The sequence below is a fragment of the Cannabis sativa genome, chromosome 6 (genome assembly GCF_029168945.1).
Source record: "Cannabis sativa cultivar Pink pepper isolate KNU-18-1 chromosome 6, ASM2916894v1, whole genome shotgun sequence".
Classification (NCBI taxonomy): Eukaryota; Viridiplantae; Streptophyta; class Magnoliopsida; order Rosales; family Cannabaceae; genus Cannabis; species Cannabis sativa.
The window spans coordinates 60,354,295-60,373,084 of NC_083606.1; the positions used below are offsets into that span (position 1 = coordinate 60,354,295).

The 18,790-nt window shown below is 35.3% G+C and overlaps 1 protein-coding gene across 1 annotated transcript; it reads left to right on the forward strand.

The window, feature by feature from the left end:
- The first annotated feature begins 9,719 nt into the window (after window positions 1–9,719).
- LOC115695343 (uncharacterized) lies at window positions 9,720–10,187 on the forward strand. Its single transcript, XM_030622416.1, has one exon. The coding sequence runs from the start codon at window positions 9,720–9,722 to the stop codon at window positions 10,185–10,187; it is 468 nt and encodes a 155-aa protein (XP_030478276.1).
- The last annotated feature ends 8,603 nt before the right edge of the window (window positions 10,188–18,790 follow it).

Here is an 18,790-nt window from a genome sequence, read left to right on the forward strand (position 1 = left end):
TAAATTATTTACTTGGTTCAGTTTTTGTAGTTGCAAACAACTATTTAATCTGTCAAAACAACCAATAAACAACTCTTTCCAGCAATAACTTATGCATCTAACACTTTCAGCTGGCCGACTATTTATATAGCTTAAATCAACTATCAAACAACTATTTTAAAAGCAATCAGTAATTAATAACAATAGATTCATATTTTCTAGTTTGTAGATCCCAAACAACTATTATTCCACTGTAAAACAACTTGTAAACAACAGTTTTCAGAATAAAACACTGTAGCAATTATTTATATGCGTTAATGTTTATTTTCATGCAAACCGTTGTTGTTTTTTTCTCAGCTTCATCAATATTTCATTATTATTTCAATTTAATCCGGTTTTCATCAATTAATATCAAATTACTATTCATCTACACTAAAAGATGTTTTCACGTTCCTGAAAAAATTTGTTTACCTTCAATTCTCCTTCTAATTCAATCATGGGTGAGTTTCTTTGATTTCCAGCTCTCCTTCTACTCGGTTCTTCTCCTCTGATCGCGATTTCTTTGTTCAATGATTGTTGTTTTTGAGTTTTTTTGTACATCAATGGAGGTTTCCTGGTTTTTTTTTTTCCTTTTCGTTTTTGATTTTGGATTTTCGGGATTCAGCTTGTTTCCTAGGAGTTCTACATTTATTTAGATTTTGATTTTGCTGGTTTTGGAAGAAAGATGGTTGAGATTGGGTTGTTGGGGTTGGATCGCTGGGTCACGAAGAAGGGTGCGGCTGGGTCACGAAGAAGATGGTGTTCCGTTTTGCTTGGCCGGCATTTTTGTAATTAACAACTTTATAGTTTCTATTTTTGTTTATTTTCTTTTTTAGGGTCATAAATGTAAATTTATTACATTTTAAGTTTATAATAGAAAAAATCTCAAAAAAAAATCATATTTTATGCTGTTAATTTATTTTAACGTGGCAGATTGTTTTATACAATGTGTATTTCGAAACATAGAGGTTTTTATTTATTTATTTATTTTGTATGGTGGCATTTATTGTAGTTACGACAGTAAATTTTAGAAATTACTTGAATAGTTTACAAATACTAAGGTTTCGGTTTACTGTGTTCGAAAAAAATTTGAACTTGTTTTTAATATTATAAATTATTTATAATTTTTTTTCAAAATTTACAAGAATTTTGTAATTACAACGGACACTATCATCAAAAATATATATAAAAAAATTATTCTGCATATATTTTTTGTTACAACTGTTACAGTAACTAGTGTTGAATTATTAGTTACCAGTAGGGGTGTTCATCCGATCCAATCCGCACTTTTTTGGTCAAACAACATCCAATCCGCACTAAGTGCGGATTTCATATTTTGGATCCAATCCGATCCGCATAATAGTTTAAATCCGATCCGCATAATAGTTTAAATCCGATCCAATCCAATCCGCAATAGTGCGGATTGGATCGGTTATTTTGGATCGGTTATTTTTTTAACAATAAATTCTTTAATATTTCATAGAAAAAAAAATTAAAATAAGACTATTGTTTCTTAATCTCCAATAATAATCTATTTCCATCTCCATTTATATATATATAAATCAAACCCATATACATATATGTCAATATATAATTTACACTAAAATATATATGTATTTATTACTAAAATAAATAAGTTAGTATATATATATATATATTTAAATTTGTGTGTATGTGTCTATGTGAATAGAATAATTTTTCTAGTGTTTTGTATTATAAAACAAATAAAATACACTAACTCAATATATTACTAAAAAAGATTAATAAATTAGAAGTATGTGTTTTTTTTTAATATTACTAGAAAATTAATATATATTATATATTATAATTTTTTAAAAATATATATAATTAAGTGCGGATTGGATTGGATCGGTTACTTTTTGAGGTCAAACAACATCCAATCCGCACAAGTACGGATTTTAGATTTTTCAATCCAATCCAATCCGCGCAAGTGCGGATATCCGCATTTTGCGGATTGGATTGGATTGGATCGTGCGGATTGGATTGGATCGGATACTTAGTGAACACCCCTAGTTACCAGTATTGCAACACCAACAACTAGATGCAACAAGGCTTCTAAGTGTACAAGAATACGACATCTTAGATTTGGTCATCAGAAAAGTGTTTAAGAGTTAGAGAAGCAAGCCATTTTGAAAGGGAAACTAGAAGCTTGAGTTTTATGAAGCGTGTACACATATGGCAAGAGCTCCAAAGTCAAGTTTAGTAACGGTGTGCATTACTCACGTGAACCATTATCTTATTTTTTCCATAGATCTTTAGGGCCCTTTGAAAGTGAAAACTCTAGCTAGAGCTCATGAATATTATTGATGACTACTCAAGAAAAGTTTGGATATATTCTTACTCAAAAATAAAGATGAAGCTTTTCGCACCTTCGTCAATTGGAAAAAACTGATTGAAAATCAAGTTGGAAATAAAATTAAAAAGCTAAGCATAGATAATGGGCTCTAGTAATGCTCAAATGAGTTTTACATTGTTTGTCTTAAAGAAGGGATTGCAAGACACCACACAAAGACTAGAACTCCCAATAAAATGGGTTTGCAGAATACTCCTAGAAATAATGAGATGCATGCTCAATGGTGTTAGTTTAGAGAGACATTTTTTGGAAGAAGTTGTTAAAACTGCATGTTACTCGATAAACAAATGTCTGTCGATAAATATTAACTTTGCAACATCGCTAGAGAAGTGGATAGGTAAAGCTCCTATCATAGTTTGGAGATAGTTCCATTTACACAAATAGTTTCATAAGAAGAAATAAGGAAAGCAATGTCCCAAATGGATTTAGATAAAAGTTTGGGACCAGACGGTATGACTTATGCATTTTACCAAAAGTGTTGGTCCATTGTGAGTAAGGATGTAGGTGGGGTGGACCAACATTTCTTTGAGATTGAGGAGTTTGAGAAGGGTTGTTGTAATGACCGCATGATTAGATTATGGATTAGCGAATGCAATTGGTATTAATTGTTGATATTTAATGATTATACATGAGTTTATACCTATTGTGGGTCCCATTTTTAGAAATGGACATTAGAATTGTAATTTCTCAATTATGGTAATTTTGTTAAACTCTAAGTGTATTATTTATGTTATATGCAAAATTTACAGTTTTTATGATTTTTCGTTCGGCGACGATAGAAAATGCGACAGATGGCTGATTTAGTCACATGAATTAGCTTAGAACCTTTTTATTTAGCAAGGTATTCATAAGTTGATATTTAGAATATCGGACCTAAGCCATTTTACCATTTAAGCACTTAAGTGAGGACATTTTAGTCATTTTAGTTTTGAGGCTAGGTGGCTGATTTTCTAATGGACGGCTGGCCAATATGTGTTGTTTCATCCTAATCCTATTATTAATTAATGAGATTAATCAAATTTTAAAGAAAAAAAAAAAAAGAAAAACCAATTTTTCCTTCTTCTCCCTCATTCCCCCCCCCCCCTTCAAACCTTAGACGGAATCAGCAACAAACTGAGATTTGTTGAGCAAATTTTGTGGAGTTCTAGCAGAATTCAAGTAGTAAGGACAAAAGGTAAGAACCCTAGAGCCTATATCTTTAAGTTTTGTTGATTTTTTTTTTTTTTAGTTTCAAGCATGCAATTGTTGTACTTTAGTTCTGTCTGAACCCTAGGAGTTAGGGGATGTTTTCTGAGGTTTAATTAAGTTGGTTTAGGCTTATTTGAGTTAGATTTAAAGGTTGATTATGGTGTTGAGCAAGTTTGAGTTCAAGAACTCAAACTTGGCTCAATTATGGTGGATTGTGTGTTTTTGTGTTATATACCTTGTTTTACCACTTGGAAATGGTTTATTATGTTGATTATAGGTATTCCAGAACTTATGGCAAAGTTTGGGGTTGTTTTAAATCAAAAAGGAAGGTTTTTGTTTTTCAGGCAGTTTCCCCGTTTCATTGTTTTTCTCGTGTTTCCTCGATACTTAGGATTTTACCATGCTATTTATTGATAGGCAAACTCTTAGTTTTGAGTTTTCATTCCCAAAAAGGTTTTAGAAAGTTGATTATCTATTTTACGTGATTGTGACACAGGGCCTCTGTTAGTACGTGATTTTCTAATTAGGTTGACCAATACACTTAAATTTGGAAACGAGGTAATATTAGCATAGAATATATATGTATATGTGTATGTATGTTGTATGCATGTTCTTATATGATTCATATGCTATCAACACTAGTACGGAAGCAGTAATGAGTGCATGTGGTATAGCCTGTGATATTAAAGAGTACAATCCGATGTTATTAACACTAGTACAGTTGGGTACGTAGTACGGTTCAAACCCTACCAACACTAGTACAGTAGCGGTACGTAGTGCATGTGGTACAGAGGTCGTACCATAGTTAAGAAAGTTCTTAATCATCTGTTAAGTTTTGTGGATAGGTGTATGGGTGCCTAAATACAAGTCAGTAATATATTGTATGTTATATGCTTTTCTTATTAAGTTTGTCGACTCACAGTTATTGCTCGCATGTGTGGGTAAAAGGAAGGCTAAGGCTGAGAAGCAATAGTCCAGAGCTCGAAGATGATTGTACATGTCAAGATGGTGTGACCTAGAGAGTTTGGTTTCGGGATGACTTAGTCTTATTTTGTAGTTGATGTGCAGCATAATTGTAATGTTTATTTTGAACATGTAAACAATTTCAAAGTGGGATCATGACTTATTTTTATGATTATATAATTATAGTTATTAAAGTTTAATATTACTCAAAAAGTTTTAATTTATCACAATTTTTGAGAAAAATATTTTGATTAGCAAAGGAATGAATAGTAATCAAAAGATCACTGTATCGTGTCTAATCATTAGGGCGTTACACTTTTTGGTATCAGAGCTGCCAGGTTGTCTACTGTAGATCGTAAATACATGTACAATCATCATCAGATATAAGCTTGACTCACTGTTTAGTAAGCCTTTATATGTTTAGTAAGTTATGTGATTAGAAAAACATGTTGGGAAGCATGACAGTCATATGCTATTCATTTGAATGCATTGCCTTAAACTGTTGGGTTTTATGCCCTAAATAAAACTCTATTTCAATGTATTATCTATCTTTTAAATATCAATAAAGAAACAGAAGTATTTTCATCACTTATTGTGTCATTTGGTTCATGTTATCATTTATTTGTTTATTTGATTTATAAATTCATCTAAATCCTTATCACATTTAGATTCTTGTTTATTGTGTCGTCAACACAGTGGAAAGTAATCATGATTATGTGATTAAATATATATTCCTAGATTTATCAGTACACAGGGTTTAACTGATATGATAACCTACAACATAGTTTACTTGCACCTTGGATAAGTACTATGTTCTTTCCAAGGCATTGGTTAAAGTAAAACCTGGGTTGGATGCATGGAGTATGCATCGGAAGGGACCGATATTGAACTTTGAATCAGATATGATAAACATACCATAATATATATTCAATTCAATATCACCTAGTTGATCCTAGATCAAATGATCTTAATCCTGATATGGTTAGGTTCGATCTCAAGAGTATCATACATGTTCTTTGATTTGTTAGTTAAGCCTACTTTTTGGTCAGGGTCATACGTACATTTTGGGAACATGGTAGTGCAATTGAGTGGGAGCGCTAAACATAGATATGGAATCTATAGCTTCTATCAGGGCATAGAAGTGAAATGATGATTTCCTTCGAGCTTGGCTAAACAGAGATAAATGGTTGAGTACTCATTTCAGTGATTATGTTTAGTTCACTAAAATATCATTTATAGGTGGCTAAGTGTTTTAAGGATAAAATGCATTGAAGGGTGTAACGGTAATTTAATCCCTATACAATGTAAATCATCTATAGAGGATCATTGATTATGAGGATCATAACAATGGATAACTGATAGCGTATCTATATCGTGGAACATATAGAGCGTTCTATATAACTGAGAGTGCAATTCCAAGTTCTATGGTGGATGCAACAAAGAATTAATAAGTCAGTGAATTTACTTGGTAAATTCTGGGTCTTCTTATTGGAAGCTCAGATATATAGGCCCATGGTCCCCATACTAGTTGAGACAATACTACTTGTAAGACTCAGTTAATTGATTTTGATTAATTATAATTCTAAAATTAGACTATGTCTAGTTTATGAATTTTCACTAAGTAAGGGCTTAATTGTGAAGAAAGAGTTTCTCAGATTTATTTGTTAATTAAGAGACTTTGATTAGTCTAATTAATAAATATATTAAATGACAATATTATTTAACAATTAATTTTTAGTTATTAAATAATTATATTTGGCATTTAAGTAGTTAAATTGGAAAATTGGCATTTTTGAGAAAATAAGATGAGAAAATGGTAAAATTGCAAAGTGGGGCCCAACATCCAACCTATGGTTGCCCACTTATGTAGCATATTTACCATTTATTTTTTTTAGTATTTTAATGCCAAATAAATCTAACCTAATCCTAGGTGGTTTCCTATAAATAGGTAGTGATGGCTTAAGGGAAAAGATGATGCATCTCATTCCTTCAGATAAAATTTGAGCCTCCTTCCTAACCCTAGCCGAAATCACATTCTCTCTCTTTCTTCCTCTCTTCTAAACCGAGCCTATAGTGAATGAGTGAGTGCCCACATACATCAAGTAGTACTCAATCATAGTGTGTAAGGCTGTGAAGAATCCAGATTCAAGAGAAGGAGATTCGGACTCAGATCTTGGTGATACTCTGCTACAGAAAGGATACAAGGGTTAGAGATCTGAGTGGAAGGAGACATTATATTCCGCTGCAACCACTGTAAGGTTTCTTATACTTTATATGTGTTTATTTCATATCGTTTTAGAAGTTCATATTTAGGATGTTAAATAACATACTTGTTAGTAAATCTAAGATCTTGGTAAAACAATTCCAACATAAACTCCATAAGTATGGAATTTAAAACACATGATCGATGTCTAACCTACCTTACTTATGGGTTCTTAGGCTAAGTCTTATAATATGGGTGCCAAACACAAGAAGTCGTGGTAACATGGTCGAGACCAGGGGCGATCAGGGAGGTCGAAATCCTCCAAATCCTCGTGGACGCAGTAGAGGTCGTGGAAGGTGTCAAGGAGGTGGACATGAAAATCCACCACAAGCTCCTCCAGATTAGGAGCAAAGGTTTGTAGAAATGCAAGCCCAAATCCACCAATAAGACAAAGAAATTCAGAGGCTTAGATAGTAGGGTCCTCTTGCAGTGCCTCCCCTGTAAGTGCTTGCTGCTTTGGTTCCAGCGGTGCCAGCAGAACAACCTATTGTTGGCAACCGTAGGAAACCTTTGTATGAGTGGTTTTGCAAACAAGCGCCTCTAGTTTTATTGGGAGGTCTAGACGTCATGAAAGCCAAGTAGTGGCTCACAATAATTGAGAGGATCATGAACTTTATGGGTGTCACCGGGAATGATCAGGTGACCTGTGCTACGTTTTAATTCCAAGAGGACTCTCTTGTGTGGTGGGAGTTTGTATCCCTCCCCCGGGACGTCACCGCATTTACTTGGGAAGAGTTTTGAGACATGTTCAACACCAATATTACAATGAGGTAGTCTACAGTACTAAGCGAAAAGAGTTTACTGAATTGGTTCAGGGAGAGACAATGTCAGTAACAGAATATACAACAAAGTTTAATTGACTTGCTAAGTTGGCTTTGGGAATTGTGCCTACAGACTTCAGTAAGAAAGAAAAATACTTTGCGGGTCTAAATGCCAAGATTAGGCACGATCTGGTGATTACAACCAATGCCACAACTAGTTATGCTAAGATGGTTCAAAAGGCTCTCTGAGCTGAGGGCGTAGTGGAATTCCTTCGGGAGCCCCGAGGGTCTTCAAATATTGGTGGAACCACCACTCTTCCTACTTCGTGTTATAGTAAGGATGGTGCTGATACCAATATTGACCAAAAGAGGAAGAATGTTCTAACCTCTAGTGGTTTGGGGCAGAGCATGAGGTTCTATGGGATCCAAGGTATAGGTGGACGTTAGGGTTATTCCTATCCTAAATGCCCACGTTGCAAGAAACATCATCCTGGAGAATGTACTCGAAGGCATGCTTTCAGTGTAGCATGGTTGGGAATTTCAAGAAAGACTGCCCTCAGATGAAAAAGGAAGAGCAGAAGTAAGACCCAAAACCTGTACCCACTCAGGTGTTTTCCATTACACAAGCGGATGTTGCAACCAGTCCTTCAGTGGTAACAGCTCAGATTCTTGCTAACAACTCCTTTTATACTGTGTTGTTTGACTCTAGGGCTACACATTCATATGTGGCGTCGAGAGTAATTAATAAATTGGGTAGGCCTTATTATTTTATAGAATTAGGGTTTGGAACCCTACTACCCAGCGGAGAGTTAGTTATCTATAAAGGTGGATTAGGTCTATGCCATTTAGAATTGAAGATAGAGAGTTGAGTGTTGACCTAGTGGAATTTGATTTAACGGAGTTCGATATTATACTTGGAATGGATTTTCTATCCAAGTATTCGGCCAGTATTGATTGTAAACGTAAAATGGTAACCTTTTAGTCAGAGGGTGAGGATTCATTTATTTATGTTAGGATGGTTAAGGGTTGTTGGCTGTAGTGTTTGCCTTTGGCAAATTCAGATATTATCTTGTTGGGACCAAGGTGATCATTTACACCAATCATTTAGCCATCAAATATTTAATTGCCAAGATATATGCAAAGCCAAGACTCATTTGTTGGGTGTTACTTCTTCAAAAGTTTGACTTAGAAATTCGAGATAGAAGAGGGAGAAAAAACCAAAGTGGCTGACCATTTATCTTGGCTGGAAATAGGTGGTGAAAGGCAAGATGAGATACAAATTCAAGAGACTTTTTCAGATGAGCAGATGCTGGTTGTAGCTCAAGAAAATACTCCTTGGTATGCTGATTTTGTGAATTACTTAGTGAATGGATTGCAGCATCCTGATCTGAATAGGCAGCAACTAAAAAAATTTGTTCATGATGTAAGATTCTACTATTGGGATTAGTCTTTCTTGTATAGGCAGTGTGCAGATCGAATAATGGAGCGTTGTGTGACAAAAGAGGAAGTTGCAAGCATCCTAGAACACTATCACTCATCTTCCTATGGTGGACACTTTGGCGGGCAAAGAACAGCTGCTAAAGTTTTTCAATTGGGGTATTATTGGCCTTCCATCTTCAAGGATGCTCATGATTTTGCAAGAAGGTGTGATCGTTGCCAAAAAGTTGGCAATATTTTAGTAAGGAATGAAATTCCATTGAATTACATTATTGAAGTAGAACTTTTTGACATTTGGGGAATCGATTTCATGGGGCCATTTTCGCCATCTTATGGCAATCTCTACATATTGTTGGCGGTGGACTATATCTCTAAATGGGTTGAAGCAGTAACAAGTCCTACAAATGACTCAAAGGTGGTGATGAAGCTTCTCCAAAAGCAAGTATTCACTTATTTTGGAACACCTCAGGCATTAATAATCGATGAAGGTACTTATTTTGTGAATAAAATTCTTGTTGCCTTGTTGGTCAAGTATAATCTCAAATACAAGATTGAAACTGCTTACCATCCTCAAACCAACGGGCAAGCCGAACTTTCTAGCCGAGAGATCAAGGGCGTACTTGAGAAAGTTGTTAATCCTAATCGTAAGGATTGGTCTCATAGGTCACTCTGATTCTCTTTGGGCTTACTAGACAACGTATAAACACCTTTGGGTATGTCCCTTTATCGATTGGTGTATGGCAAGGCTTGTCATTTGCTGGTAGAGCTGGAACACAAAGCTTTTTGGGCTATAAAGAAGCTGAACTTTGATCTCCAAGCTGCTAGAGAGGCCCGAATGCTTCAACTAAATGAGCTTGAAGAGATGAGGTTTTTCTCCTATGAAAATGCCAAGTTGTACAAGGAGAAAACCAAAAGATGGCATGACAAGAGGATTCAACATAGAGTGTTTGAAGAATTGCAGCAAGTTATGTTGTTCAATTCAAGGTTGAAGTTGTTTCCTATGACGTTAAAGTCTCAATGGTCCAGACCATTCACTATCAACAAAGTGTATCATTTCGGAGCTATTGATGTCAAAGAAGAACAGTTTGGGAGGGTATTTAAAGTGAATGGACAACGACTAAAGCACTATATTGGAGGTGAAGTCGATCGGGCAAAGACCTCAATCACTTTGGAAGATGCATGAAGAGGAAGATTGCCTTGCATTTGGATTGTTAATTTCTTTATGAAAACCTAATGTTGGAAGAGGAACACGTTTTGTAAATATTCTTTGTGAAAAAAAAAAGAGAGAGGATGTTTAAAATTAATTTTGGGGTGTACCACCCCTTTTTGTATAAGAAAAAAGAAAAAGAAGAAAAGAAAAAAAAAATATATATATATATATATACACATACTTATATAATTACATATATATATATATCTCTTTTAATTTCCTACAGTTACTAATGATTTTGCAATGGTGGGTGATTTTTATTGCAGGTGCAAGGCAAAGAATAACAGAAAATGGAGTTGTTTTAATGTGGTGAAAAGCAGGATTTTTTTTTTTGAAGCAGTAAGTCCAAGGAGATATAGCATTGCTTCAACATTTCGAAACAAGGATGCATAAGAAAATGAAATTTTGAAGCAATGCTATAGCAAAACTGTAACTACTGGAGTATCAAATTTTTTTTGGAAAAATCTTGGGCATTTACAGAACCACTCACACTGGGGCGTGAAATTTTCTAAAAAAAAAAGAGGGGGGCTGAAGTAAATATTCACTTATTAATAACCCATATTATTTCTCTTTAACCCTAACAACCCAACCTTTTCCATCATTTTTCTTTTCCTTCTCCAGAAAAACATAGCCGCCCCCACCAAAATCCCCCATTTCCACCATTCCCATTCCACCAGCTCCATCCACCACGAGCTGCAACCAGCCACCCTAGCATTAGCTCTGCCTCCATCAATATCAATTTCACCAGCATCGTTCACCATAGTTGAAACCCAGTGGAGTTCCAATCATCACCTAACCACCACAAAACGTACCTCGCAACAACAGCTCCATCTCCACCATTTCGCATCACCGAGTGAATTTCTCCATCGCACAGTCGTGTAGAGCCAAAACTTGAAAAATCACCATCAGTGCCAGCCATAAGCATATCTCTCGCCATTCTAACTGCTCACAAAAATTAAAAGGAGCAAGATTAGCCATTGTTGTGTTGTCTTCAAGCTTCTTGCGAGTCTGTTGACATACCTTTAATCATATTTGGGTGCTAATTCTATTTGGACACACTCAGTTTGGTGGAAATTCACATTTGGCTTTAGGTAACATTGATATTTCTATTTTGGTGTGACTTTGAATTATTGGTGTGAGATTTGTGCCTGATTATTGTGTGAATCAAAGAAAGATGCCAAGAACCAAGCAAGTGGCTCAGAAGAAGAAACAACCTAACCTGGATGACATCAAGCAATTCGTAACTGCCGCAGCTAAAACAAAGTTCAACCAGTTCATTCGGCATAAAGAATTCTATATTGAGCGAGGGTTGATGGTTTAGCCCACTAAATTTGGAAACTTGCCAAGTTGGTTAGTGGAACATATCAAGGCAAGAAATTGGGAAGACTTTGTTGTAGCTCCGGAACAGCTTTGATTGAAGTTGTTAAGGAATTTTATGCAAAATTTTTAGATCATCAGTGGCCAACAATATTTACTGTTCAATGAGTGGATGTCCCATTTAGTGCTGAGGTTATAAACGAATACTTCCATCTCAGAATTGTAGAATGTGAGTACTCTAAGTGTAGTGAGAATGTCACTGACAAGCTCATCCATGACATTCTGCCCAAATTAGCCAAACTAGAGGTTGATTGGGAGATTGATGAAAAGGGCACCTTTTGGTTTAGAAGAACTGATCTCCAACATGACCTCAAATGCTTGTATAGCTTTGTCCAAGCAAGTGTCCTCCCAACCTCACATGACTCCACTGTGAGTAGGGAGAGAATGTGGATGTTGTATTGTTTTATGAAGGGGATGAATAATATTGATTTTGGCAGAGTGTTGGCTAAAGAAATTTTTGACTGTGCACACTGGGAAAAAGGCAAGTTATTCCTTCCTGCACTAGTCATGGAAATATGTAAGGATGCCAGTGTCACAATGCAAACTAATGAAAGCACAGTTCCAAAGAAATTGATCATTATTTTGGGCATGCTCGTGTCTCGAAACGCACCCCATAGTCGATTCCACTTCTAATGATCAGTTGTTGAATTGATTGACCAAGCAAGAAACTTTACAGCTTCAATTATCTCAGCGGTAAGCGCAAATGAGTGAGCGTATGCATGCTCACTGGGCCTATGAAAGGGAAAGAGACATGTGAATGAGGTGTGCACTGTAGATCAACCTGCCCAAACAAGTTTTTGGATTTCTAGAATTTTCGGATCAAATTCTTGAGCCGTGGTTACCGGTTAATGAAGTGGACGAGACTCTTGTGGTGAAGAGTTTGATTCTTGAAGGAGTTTTTCTTTTCTCTTTAGTTTAATTTTACTATTATTGTGGTTGTTTGTGTTTGTATTATTGATTGTGTGTTTTTAGTATCTTTTGCTGTTAAATATTGTTGCATTTTTATTTTATGTGTTGTGTTTTGTTAAGTTGTAACTGAGAGGATTAGTTGCTTGTTTAGCTAGGTTAGCGTAGCGCTCGATGACAAAAAAAAATCTATTTTCCTCCATTGTGGTGTGCCTTGGTTTGGTGTGTTGAAAATGCTAGTTTTAAGTGTTATTTTTGTCTAAATGCTAGCTTAGGAGTAATGTTTTCAATAGTTGTGTGCTTGTGTTATCCCACTATACCTTGAGTTTCTAGAATAGCTAACACCTTAAGAGAGTTTAAGCATCTAGAGTTGGTTAGTGTAATTCTTGAGGCAAAATCCTAGCTAGCTTTACAACTTAGAAATGATCTAGGCCATTTTTGAACGATTTAACCTTTCAAACTAACCCAAGAATATTTAATTGTCAACAGTCACCCCTAATTGAGCGAAAAAGCCTAGTTTTTTTTCTCTACACCAATCAAAGTTAATAGACCCACACACACACATAAATTTCATCCTTCACAACCTAAGCCTAATCGGTGAAATTTATCAAGGACAAATCAAATATTATTTGAGATAAGGAAGTGAGGATACAAGTTTACAAAGTGTGGTGAAATAATTTACATTAGAGATGATGATGGGGTGTGAGTTTGGGGTGGTGAAAGTTTGATTCACATTACATAAAAGTCCCTCTTTTGCTACATATAGTTATATTTGAGAAAAAAAATTATATATACTTATGTGAAGCTACTGTTGCTGTTCAAAAGAAAAAAAAATATAAAAAATGATATATATACAATAATAGTAGTAAATAAAAGAGAGAGAAAGAGACAGTTTAAACTAAGTTTGGGGTGTACCACCCCTTATCCAAGAAAACGTAGTAGCTTTTGCTCTCCTTATCTAGTTTGCTTTGGAACTAAAAATAGCAAGAGAGTTTGAGCTAAAATTAGTTAATTATTGCGAGTTGAGAATATATTTTTGGGTGAGTGCTTAAGAGGAAGAGAAAAGTCCTTGATAAATTGAGGTGGTTAGGTTATAAGCTAAAGAAATATTATCTTTCATCCTACCCGAACCTAAGCCTCACATTACAAGCCTAGTAAAGTCCTTTTGAGCTAAGGTGTAAAGCTAGACTACATTAGTGGAGAAGGTTGCACCGATTCAACTTATGGAAGCAAACCTTTTAAACTTGAGATCGAGGGTAGTTGTTATATGAATTCAAGGTGTTGGTGGGAAGCATTTGTATATACTCTAGTGATTGAGTTACTTTTGTTAAATATTGTGGACATAAATAACATGCAAAACTTGATTGAAACACGCAGGTTCAAGGCATATTCACTACCATCATTTCACTTCCATTCCATATAACTCTGAGAGCATTTTCTTCACTAACTAAGTTTGAATGAGTGATATCCTCTCTGTTTCTAGTGTTTTGTTATCGCTATCATGTTTGTCTTTGTTGTTTTGTTCTTTCTATTTTTCATTACTCGAGGATGAGCAATATTTTAAGTTTGGGGTGTGATTACTCTATGGTATAGAGTTATTTTTATCACATTAAACTTCAATTGTGATAAAGAGAGTAGTGAAAGAGTGTGCTATTTGTTACTTTTGTTAGTTTTTATCTTTCTTTTTAATTTAGCAAGTTAATTTTGGGTGTCTATTAAATTTTTAGTCTTAATTATAATTATTTAATTAGTTGTCTATTTTGTTGTTAGAAAGAACCCTCTAAATCAGCCCAATGAAAGGATGCAAGGCAGGAGCTTTACACTTGAAATCTGAGAGGAAATGCTGCCAGAATGCTATAGCGTTCTGGGCAGTGACATGTCAGAGTTACAAAGGGAGTTTTCATCCATCCACATCAGCAATCATATGGCATCCAATCAATTTTATTCCAACTGGCTGTTGTGAAAATAAAAATAAAAAAGAGACCAAGAATAGTGGGCCAACGTGGAGAGAAATGGGCTTCTAATTAGGTTATTGAAAAAAGCACCCTATAGACCTAACTTTGAGGAGTACCAGCCACTACATATATATCAATACACACAAAAGGGTCTACCATTATTGGAGAGAAGTTGTAGAAAAGAAAGAGCATGATGATGAAGAAGAAGAAAAAGAAGGAAACACAAGGAATTGAAGGAGGAAGATAAGGACAAGAAGATCCAACCTACAACACCATCAATCTAGGCTTTGTTCTCATTTCTTTCTTTCTTCTTTATTTTGTATTTTCTTATTTTGCATAGCTATTCTAGCACTCATGGATATTAATTTTCTATTTTGGTTTATGTTTGCTACTTTAGTTATGAGCTAAACTTTTGAGACTTGAATGGTTAAAAATCTCTTCTGTCATGTATTTTAAATTTGAATGCATTACTTAAGCTAAATTATCATTATTCATTCAAGTGAGCTTCATGTTTATTTACTATTATTGTTTAAAAATCAATGGCAAGTTATTAAGCTAGATTTAATACTGGAAAGGTTAAATCTAGTAGTTGGTACTTGAATGATGCAATGTAAATTCTTAGGTTTAGGTTTTTCTTAGTAAAGGAAATAGGGATATTTCATAACTTGCATAACTTGAGAATTGATGTTTTACAACTTGATTTGATATAGAAATATATTGAACTAAGTGGTATAGCTGAATTTGTGAGTTTTGAAAAAATCTCATAAACATAAGAAAAATTCTGTTAACTCTGTGCAACTTTGCTAAAGTAATGCTGAAAAATTGGTCTGATTTAACATAGGGGGGATTTAGCTATTCAAGTCTATTATTCCTTTGATTACTTTTCCTTGCAATTAATTTTCCAGCATTTGTAGCAATATTTCAATCTTAATTCCAGTTCAATCAATTTTATTCTACTTTACAACATCCAATCAATTTATTTTCTTAAAATCCAAATTGTTAAATAATTGGTTTTGCATTAAATTTTACTTGCTATCCCTATGGAGACGATCTTACTTACCACTTTATTATTTGTGTGACTATGTATACTTTCATATATTAATTTTCACAATAACAGATGATAACATGCGAGCTTTTATTTGTCAGTTTCCCCATATGCGCTCTGCAGAGGAGGGAAACATTTATCTTGGACTTCCAAGATCCATGAGCCATGACAAGTCAACTGTTTTGGGGTATTCGAAAGAGAGGGTTCGCAAACATTTTAAAGGTTGGAAAGGGAAACTCCTCTCGAGAATTGGAAAAGAAGTTCTTGTTAAAACGGTGGCTCAATCTTTACCAATCTATGCTATGAGTGTTTTCCTACATCCTTTGGAGATTAATCAGTATATCAAGCGTATGATGACCAAATTTCATTGGCAATCCTCTAATAGTTCTCGTCAAAGGATTCATTAGATGTCCTAGGATTGAATTTTTTTTATCAAGAAAGGGAATTCATTAATCAATACTAACAAATTACATCAAATCCGGGGAATACCTCTCCAAACCCAACCACTCTTGCAAATTCTTAACACATCTACAATTTTTTTGGACAATTTAGAAACCTTAACAAATAAACCCTTGTCTTAATGTTCTCTTTGAAAAGTAGATCAATACAATAAGGTGACATATATCTACCTTCAAACACACATAAGTTTCTATTCAACCATGTGACAGTCAGTAGTCCCGTGATCCGTAAGGGGAAATACTGGGTAAGCTGTGCAATCCCACATCGCTTGGGGAAGGTCAAGTGGGATGATTCTGAGACTGTGTAGGTATGGGACTACACAGTTGAAGAGAGCTTAAATGGATTGATTGGTACTACCTATATCAACAAGGTGGTTCGTGTTTTTCGGTAGCCCATCATGAAAGAACTCTTGAAGCGGGGATGTTACAAAATGGTATCAGAGCCTTGACCCAGATGGAAGTGTGGTCGACGAGGACGTCGGACCCCGTATGGGGGGGTGATTGTGACAGTCAGTAGTCCCGTGATCTGTAAGGGGAAATACCGAGTAAGCTGTGCAATCCCACATCGCCTGGGGAAGGTCAAGTGGGATGATTCTGAGACTGTGTAGGTATGGGACTACACATTTGAAGAGAGCTTAAATGGATTGATCGGTACTACCTATATCAACAAGGTGCATCTTGTTTTTCGGTAGCCCATCACGAAAGAACTCCACAGTTAAGTGTGCTTGACTTGAGGCAATTTTAGGATGGGTGACCTCCTGGGAAGTTTTCCCAGGAAGCGTGCGAGTGAGGACAAAGCATGCTCGAAACACTCGTGTTGGTCTGTAGGGTCAGTAATCAATCTATGAAGCAGCTAGAGTGACGTACTTGTGTATAAGAGCCATTCATTCCGTGGGTGTAAGGACCCAATGGAGGCTTAAAGCGCGGACGTTACAAACCATATGCCATATGTAGCACCCGCCACTACTGCATAGAAGACATTGTTCAAAAGGTTCTTTGGATTCTTGTAATTCAACCACTCAATCCATTCATCATAGAAATTACGCCATTACATGCTTCCTAGCCATTGTCTTATGAGGCGCATAACTCTTCGCGAGAATGGGCATGAGAAAAAGAGGTGAGAGTGACTCTGAAACTCCAATTCACAAATAGGATAAAGAGGGGAATCAACTCTCATTTGTCTCCTAATGAGCTTGTCCCTTGTCAAAAGGTGGTCATTTAAGGCATGTCAAACTATGAATCAGTGCTTTGGGGCAGAAAGAGAGCACCACACGACACCCACATAACCAACACGATCATCATTATGTAGGAAGTGTTCATATATTTTACTTACTTTGAAATGGTTCTCAACACAGACAGCTTGGATCTCATTCAGGGAGAACGTCTCCATGAGCCTCATGAACTTTTTCCAATACTAGCTCACATATTGCTTAAGCTCATGAGACCACACATCCTGGTCCTTTAAGTATATGCAATGTGCTCATTTGACCCATAAATAATCTTTCTTTGAACTTACTGCCCAAAGGTACTTTGCAATAGCCACTTTATTCCATTTATATCCATCACGGAAGCCCAAACCTCCAAATAGTTTCAACTTACACACACAATCCCATGAAGCAAGATGCATCTTACAGGTATTACCCCTTTCACCCCAAAGAAAGTTCCTGGAAATCCTATCAATCTTTTTACAAATCTTTTGCGGGAGCATGAATATACTAATCCAGTAGCTCCTAATTTCAATTATGATAGAGTTGATTAAGAGAGTTTGACCTACAAATGAAAGGTGTCAACTGTTGGACTTTGTGCTCTAAATAAAACTCTATTTCAATGTAATCTTTTCTATTCATATCAATAAAGAAATAGATTTAATTTCATTACTTGATTAATGTGTTATTTGGTTCATGTGATCATCTATTTACTTATTTGATTAATAAATTCATCCAAACCCTTATCACACTGACATTCTTATTTATTGTGTTGTCAACACAGTGGAATGTAATCAAGATTATGTGATTAAATGTATTCCTAGATTTATCAGTACACAGGGTTTAACTGATATGATAATCTACAACGTAGTTTACTTGCACCTTGGATAAGTGTTATGTCCTTTCCAAGGCATTGGTTAAAGTAAGCTTGGGTTGGATGTATGGAGTATGCATCGGAAGGGACTGATATTGAACTTGAACTAGATATGATAATCTTACTATACAATTCAATATCACCTAGTTGATCCTAGATCAAATGATCTCAATACTGAGATGGTTAGGTTCGATCTCGAGAGTATTATTTGTGTTCTTTGATCTGTTAGTTAAGCCTACTTTTTGGTCCGGGTGATACGCACATTTTGGGAACACGGTAATACAATTGAGTGGGAGCGCTAATCATAGATATGGAATCTAGAGCTTCTATCCGGACATAGAAGTGAAACGATGATTTCCTTCAAGCTTGGCTAAATAGAGATAAATGATAGAGCGCTCATTTTAGTGATTATATTAGTTCACAAAAATATCATTTATAGGTGGCTAAGTGTTTTAAGGATAAAATACATTGAAAGGGTGTAACGGTAATTTTGTCCCTATGCAATGTAAATCATCTATAGAGGATCATTGATTATTGGGATTATAACAATGGATAATTAATAGCGTATCTATATCGTGGAAAATGTAGAGCGTTCTATGTAGCTGAGAGTAAAATTCCAAGTTCTATAGTGGTTCAACGAGGAATTAATAAGTTAGTGAATTTACTTGGTAAATTCTAGATCTGCTTATTGGAAGCTCAGTTATATAGGCCTATGGTCCCCATACTAGTTGAGACAAACTACTTGTAAGATTCAGT